Source organism: Vigna umbellata, chromosome 2 (assembly GCF_029865625.1).
Source record: "Vigna umbellata cultivar VRB3 chromosome 2, Vumbellata_1.0, whole genome shotgun sequence".
NCBI classification, from domain to species: Eukaryota; Viridiplantae; Streptophyta; class Magnoliopsida; order Fabales; family Fabaceae; genus Vigna; species Vigna umbellata.
Window position 1 is genome coordinate 10,549,158 of NC_142166.1, and position 6,464 is coordinate 10,555,621.

The 6,464-nt window shown below is 32.0% G+C and overlaps 1 protein-coding gene and 1 pseudogene across 1 annotated transcript; one reads left to right on the forward strand and one right to left on the reverse strand.

Annotated features, from left to right (window-relative positions):
- LOC148203400 (uncharacterized) lies at nt 1-1,892 on the reverse strand (annotated as a pseudogene).
- Nucleotides 1,797-4,358, forward strand: LOC148203401 (uncharacterized). Its single transcript, XM_088107908.1, has 3 exons — nt 1,797-2,153; nt 2,391-3,740; nt 3,983-4,358. Exons 2-3 carry the CDS (start codon nt 2,412-2,414, stop codon nt 4,004-4,006), a joined length of 1,353 nt encoding a protein of 450 aa, XP_087964034.1. The 5' UTR covers nt 1,797-2,153; nt 2,391-2,411; the 3' UTR covers nt 4,007-4,358.
- The last annotated feature ends 2,106 nt before the right edge of the window (nt 4,359-6,464 follow it).

Here is a 6,464-nt window from a genome sequence, read left to right on the forward strand (position 1 = left end):
CTAACTGATAATCACAAGGGCAACATTACCCTTTGGAGCCACTATTTGACATTCCTTCCCAGTACCTTCATTGGCGGGCACCTCCGCAAGTGCTTCCCCTTCAACCCTTTCTTCAGTTGTTGTTGAGGTCACTGCTTCTACAAACTCCTCATCCAGAATGTCTTTCATGGGCATCAGCTTCCCTTGATAAACATCTTTCATCACGTCGAAGCCAACCCCCTCGGTGGATGCATTAAGGAGAAAAGGGAACCTGTCTCAGTGCCTTCTGAAAGCCCAAGGTATGCTCCTCAACTATAGCTTTTCCCATACCCATGATTTGGACATCTTGGGCTTGAACCCTTGCTTTCAAGGCGTCGCATTACGAGCATCCAAACAAGTTGTATCAAGATGCTTGCCATGCTCTAGTAGCTTGGAGTTCTGCTCCTTCAAATGCTCGATGGTGGCGGTATGTTTTGCATTTGTTTTTACAAGCTCTTCATTTTTTGTTTGGAGCTCGCGGCCAGACTTGCGGATGTCCGCCATGGCGCTTTCAATGTTAGCAAGTAGAAGGGTTGTCTTTGCATGTTTCTTCTTACTTTGAGAGTGAGGATTTATCTCTTCCTCTAACTTCAGTTTTAAGGCGGCCACTTCATCCCGAGTAGGGATGGCAAAAAAATCCGCGCCCGCGGATATCTGCGGATAAAATCCGCGACGGATAGTTGATACCCGCGGATATTTACTACCCGCAACCCGCAGGTAGCAGATATTTTAATACCCGCTTATAAACGGGTCGGATACGGGTATTATACTATCCGTACCCGCGGATACCCGCTACCCGCAAAAAATAAAAATAAAAATTTAATTTATATTTTATATAAGTTAAATTTAATTAAAATTAACATTAATTTATATTTTACAAGATTAAATTTAATTAAAATTGAATTTAAATTTATATTTAATTTAAATTTATATTTAATTTAATTTATATTATATTTTATATATTTTGTGTAATTCTATTTAAATTTTATTTTAATAATTTATTAAAATATATATATTTTTAATATTTGCGGGTGAATTTTTTTGTCGGATCGGGTTGCAGGTAGGCACTATCCGTGCCCGACCCAACCCGTTGCCATCCCTAATCCCGAGACTCTTTTAGTTTTAAGGCGGCCACTTACAGAGTTATAGTTATAAATTATTAAAAAATAAAAAATATTAATAACACTATATGTATATATATTAATTATAATAAAACATTATTGATAAATAAAAGTATTAACATTAATAAACAACACTAATAAATATTTTTTTTTCTTTTCCTTTTCAATAATTATCTTTACTTTTCATTATTTTTTTCAATGAGTTATTTCCAATAAAACAATTTCCTGTTCTTTCGAGTTTTCTCTTTTTTTACTCAATAAAACCAAATATAAAAAAAGAATTAAGACCAACGAAGGTTCCAAAAAAAAATAAGAATCCATTCCCCATCACTACAAGAAAATGAGAAATGATTAATCACCAATAAAATATATATGTAATGTAAAAAATAAGCAAAAACAGCATAATGTTTTTAAAATAAAATAGGATATTTGATCGAATTTTAAAATCACCGAAATTTCAGTGCAATTTTACTAAAAATATGAAATATGATTGAAACCAACCAACCAAGAACCTTAGCAATCATGGACTTTTTGTCTTATGCGCGTAACTGGAAACAGAAAGCCACACTCTGTCCTTTTCTGCTGTGCGCGTGACCCAGTACAGTTCCTGCACGTATAACAAAAGCAAACACCAAAGGCTAGCTTTTTTACTTTTTGGGAGGATTGTGCACACACTGAGTGAGTGGTTCTTTCAAATTTCTGACCCAATTTTGCAGCAGATTGCTTCTTTTCTTTCCATTGTGAGATTTTCATGTTTGTCTTGTCCCATTGGAAGGTTCATAAATTCTCCGTGTGTGGTGTGAAGTCTTTTTACTTGTTTGAAAAGCTTGTACAGTTTCACACTCTAGTTCTCCTCTTTTCTAAGCAAACCAATATTTTTCATTTGTTTGTGAAGTTTTTCCTCTTCCTCAAAACACCCTTTTCCTGCAAGATCCCATTTGCACTTACTTTCTTCTTTCTCACAAAATCTGATTCCTGAATTTAGGTTTGGTTGAGATTCTGTTGTGGTAACTGGTAAGTGCTTGTTTTATTCATCGATTTGTTCTTCGTTTTGATATATATGTTAATGGATCTTCTTAGTATTGATGGAATTTGGCAAATAGTGTTTTATTTAACGATTGAAATTTCGTCTAGCTTTCTTAATTTTTGTGGGTTTTGAATAATAATATTTTCGCCCTATGATTCTTGAATGATTGTGAATCGAAGGGTGGTTGTGCTGTACTTGATTTCTGTGTTCTGGGTTGGTGATAGGTTCAATAAGAAAGGTTTAGAATGGCAGAAAGTATGAGGTGTTCTTCTATGATATCTCGTAGTAAAAGTGATCAAATAGCAATGAAGGAGACACTTCGTGCCCAGCAGCAACTTCTGGAAAAGCTATATGCTGAGTTGGATGAGGAAAGAGAAGCTTCAGCTACTGCAACGAATGAAGCACTGGACATGATACTGCGTTTGCAGGGAGAGAAGGCTGTGGTGAAGATGGAGGCCAGTCACTACAAGAGAGTGGCAGAAGAGAAGATAGGCCATGCTGAGGCCTCTCTCGAGGCTTTTGAGGAACTTATGTATCAGAAGGAAATGTTAATTGTGTCTCTCGAATTTCAAGTCCAGGCTTATAGACACAAACTTATGAGCTTGGGGTGTGATCTTAGTGCTAATGAGTTTGAGTTCCAAGAGGATCTCCTTCTGAATAGGAGTGATAAAAGAAATGGAGAAAATGGGGGTCAGAGTAGCACTGTTAGAAGGCTACAATCAATGCCTGCAATTCAGTTTCTGAGTTCCCTGAGAGCTGCTACCAGGGAAAGATCACCTAGTCCAGTTCTTGAAGTGATTCCTAAGATAATAGAGGAGGAGAGTACTGACAAGGAAGTAGCTCAATCTGGCTTGGATTTGGCAAGAAAACCAGTTGAATTTTCAGGTGGTAGTGGAACTCTTGATTCTTATTTGAACCAGATAAAGGAGTTGAATGAACAAGTGAAGATCATTTCAGATTGTGCTGAAGGAGAAAAGAGTGCAAATTTGAGTAGTAGAAGAGGGAGGTCCTATTCAATTTCATCGCAGGCTAGCATTGATCAAGTTAGTCAAGGTGAAAGTACACATAATGGAGGAGTTGCAAATGATTCTCCTTGTTTGCGTAATGTCTATGATGTATATGAAGTCCCACAAACTAGTGAAAAGCACGAGAAATGGAATTTGAATGCAGAGAACAGATTAAGAAAACCAGATTCTGACTATCAGGGAATGGTTGAAAAACCTGTTAAACTTGGCGCAGCAGAAAAGAGAAAGAGTGTGTTTAAAGTGTATAGTGAAATAAAAGCTGCTTGTCCTACAGTTATGATGGCAGTCAGTGACCATAAAAAGGAAGGGATGAATGAAGTTTACAATTCTCAAGCTGAGTTTCGTAAGCTGAATCAGAGAATTGAGAGGCTTGAGAAGGAGAGAATTACTGCAAAGCAAGAGATTATCCATGAAGGGAATGATGAAGAACAGTTGAGACTGTTAAAGGACATACAAAGTCAACTCCAATCAATACAATCAGAGATGAGAGACTTGAAAACCAAAAAAGCTGCTCCTAGGGACAACGTGTCTTTGGCTTCTCTCCAAGAGGTAGTTAGAATTTCCTGTTTTTTTCCCTTGACTTTTGAGGGGAACAAGAAATACTATATTGCTGGACTGAATCTTTCATGTTTTTCTTTGATTCTTTGTGGTGTACACTTTACATTTAGTATCAGTTTGAATGTGATGATCATGGGGTAGGATAGGTTGGTACTGGCTTTTCATGAAGCTATGCATTAGTTGTGCTCTTAAATTTCAAATAAGAACTGATGAAAGTAAATTTCTATGAACAGGCAATGTTGCACTTTTGGCTTTGATGAAGTACCTGCAGAATGACCATCTCACAAAATCAATGAACTCACTGCATTACATGTACATACGGTTTGTATACACAGTTTTATTTTTTTGGTAGTGGAGTTGTTACAAAAAGATAGAATTAGATCCTCTAACCTGAACAGTTGCCAACAAATGTATTCATTTTGATAATGGTTTCTGTACACAAAGACAGAGATATCCTTACGAGTCTTAGTGTCGTTTGTCCTGGATTATTTATCTTTGTGTATGAATCGAGCTCTTGAAAAAGGGATGTACAAGACACTTTGGCATTGTTCTTCATATCATTTTATCGATTGAGATAATCTTGTTTAGGCAGATAAACCTAAATGATATCTATTCGTAGATTAAGGTTTTGGCAATCATAGTGTTGAATGGAAGTGGATGTAAATGAATGCCCTCAATTACTCTTGTTGGTTTATTTTATTAACGATGTGATTTCTCAGTTTCACCCTTTGGTTGAATATTAACAAGTTTTATTATGATGGTTAATTCAGTTTTTAAAAGCCTTTAATTCCTTAATAAGTGAAAATTTCTACTATTAAACCATGTTATTATAATATAGAGTTACAAGAAATCGTTTCTCCTTTCTCCTCCCTTGCTTTGTTGATTTCTTGTAATCCTTCAGAAAATATTTTCAATCAAAGATTCTTAATGTGTCAGATTCTCTATAAAGGCAAAAATGACATTTTTGATTCAGATGGAGAGTGAATTTATGGAAGAAATTAAAGTTGTTGCACTCTTTTTTTTTTCATTTTAAATTACAGAGGCAGGAAATTAAAAATAGTTTAATTGCACTGTTTTAACCAAATATAACAATTAACTTACAATTATGTTTTTATATTCGTATATGTATTTAATTACTAATATTATTTCTATAAAGGAATATAGTTGTAACTTTGATGCTCACTCGATATTTAGAAAATTGACATTTTAGATGAAAAATATATTAAAAAGTAACATTTTGTGTTTTTTCTTTTTTACAAATTTAATTTTCCCTTTGGTTTATAGATAATTGATCATATGATATACTTTAGTAACGAAATATGTTAAGAAACTTATCATATTATTATATATCTTAAAAAAATTATATGCAATAGTATTAGATGAAACGTTATTTTATTATTTCTAATTATTAAATGGTATTAAATTTCTAAGTAATAATATCATGGTACTTTATTACGATATTAATGCTATTAAAATAAAATAATAGTAAATTAATTGTCAATAATATTACGGAGTAAAAGTTTATAAATAAATTAATTAATAATAAGTAAACTACATTGAACTTCTAAAAAAAGGTGGGACCACATTGAACATTGGTCCCCTTTCGAGGGACCAAAAGAGGTATTAAACCTTATTATTATTATTAAGTAGAGTATTTTAATATTTTTGTCTCCATTTACAAGATATCACTTAAGCAAGTTTAGGTGAGCATCCTTTTTAAAGTTTTTTATATACGAATTAAACAATGTACATGAATGTATTTTAATGAATTATGATGCAAAATGAAGTTGGAGGAATGGAATCAGAATTTTTTGGACTGACGTTAGAGATTAAAACTAGTTTAATGGTGAAAGATTGAATTCAAATAAGTATCAATTTATTAATCAATTTCAAGATAGAAAATTTTGTACAAAGTTTTTACCTTGTTTGGAATAAATGTGAAATTGCATCAATTAGTGGAGGTGGTCTTGTTTGATTTATAATTGTACATCTAATATTGATGTTAATTGGCTTGTAAAAACATCTTCGTGTAAATTCTAACATTTTTAAAGAGTTTTAGGTTGTGTGTATATATATTAAAAAAATTATTTCAATAAATAAACTTTAAAAATAGGTTTGGAAATGTATATTTAATCTTTTCTAGAATCATTTGTGTTTTTTTAACATTTAATTATTTAAAATAATTAATATGTAATAAACTCTATTTTAACTCATATTTTCTTTTAAATAAAATTCATACAAAATCTACCACAAAATGATATCTTTGTTCATTGCATAATCTGTAATTGTATGGATAAGAATATTTAATTGTAGTTCTTAAAAAAATTCTAGTAGTTAATTTGTATGAGACTAAATATTTTATTTAAAAAATAACTAGTTAAAGAATAATGTAATATATATATATATATATATATATATATATTACTAATATTAAGAGAAAAATAAATGTTTTAAAAAATTTACATTAATTTTGCAGGACGTCTTAATTTATTTATATATATAGAAGGAGAGAAATAAATATATATTTATAAATTTTCTAAGATCTTTCGTAGTTTCTTTAATAAACTGATGACTTTTTTCCTAAATTATTTTCATTGTCCCATTATAATCCGGCTTGTCGCATTAACTTTGTAATGTGATAAGTGCAAAAAAGTAGTTAATTTTCATATGGAATTTGAGTACTTATGTTTTGAATTGAGTACATTTGTATCAATT

What these genes read in the sequence shown, in the direction of transcription:
- LOC148203401 (XM_088107908.1), top strand. Translation starts at nt 2,412, where the DNA reads ATGGCAGAAAGTATGAGGTGTTCTTCTATGATATCTCGTAGTAAAAGT. An exon ending in CTTTGGCTTCTCTCCAAGAG is followed by an intron (nt 3,741 to 3,982) that starts GTAGTTAGAATT and finishes TTCTATGAACAG; the next exon opens with GCAATGTTGCACTTTTGGCT.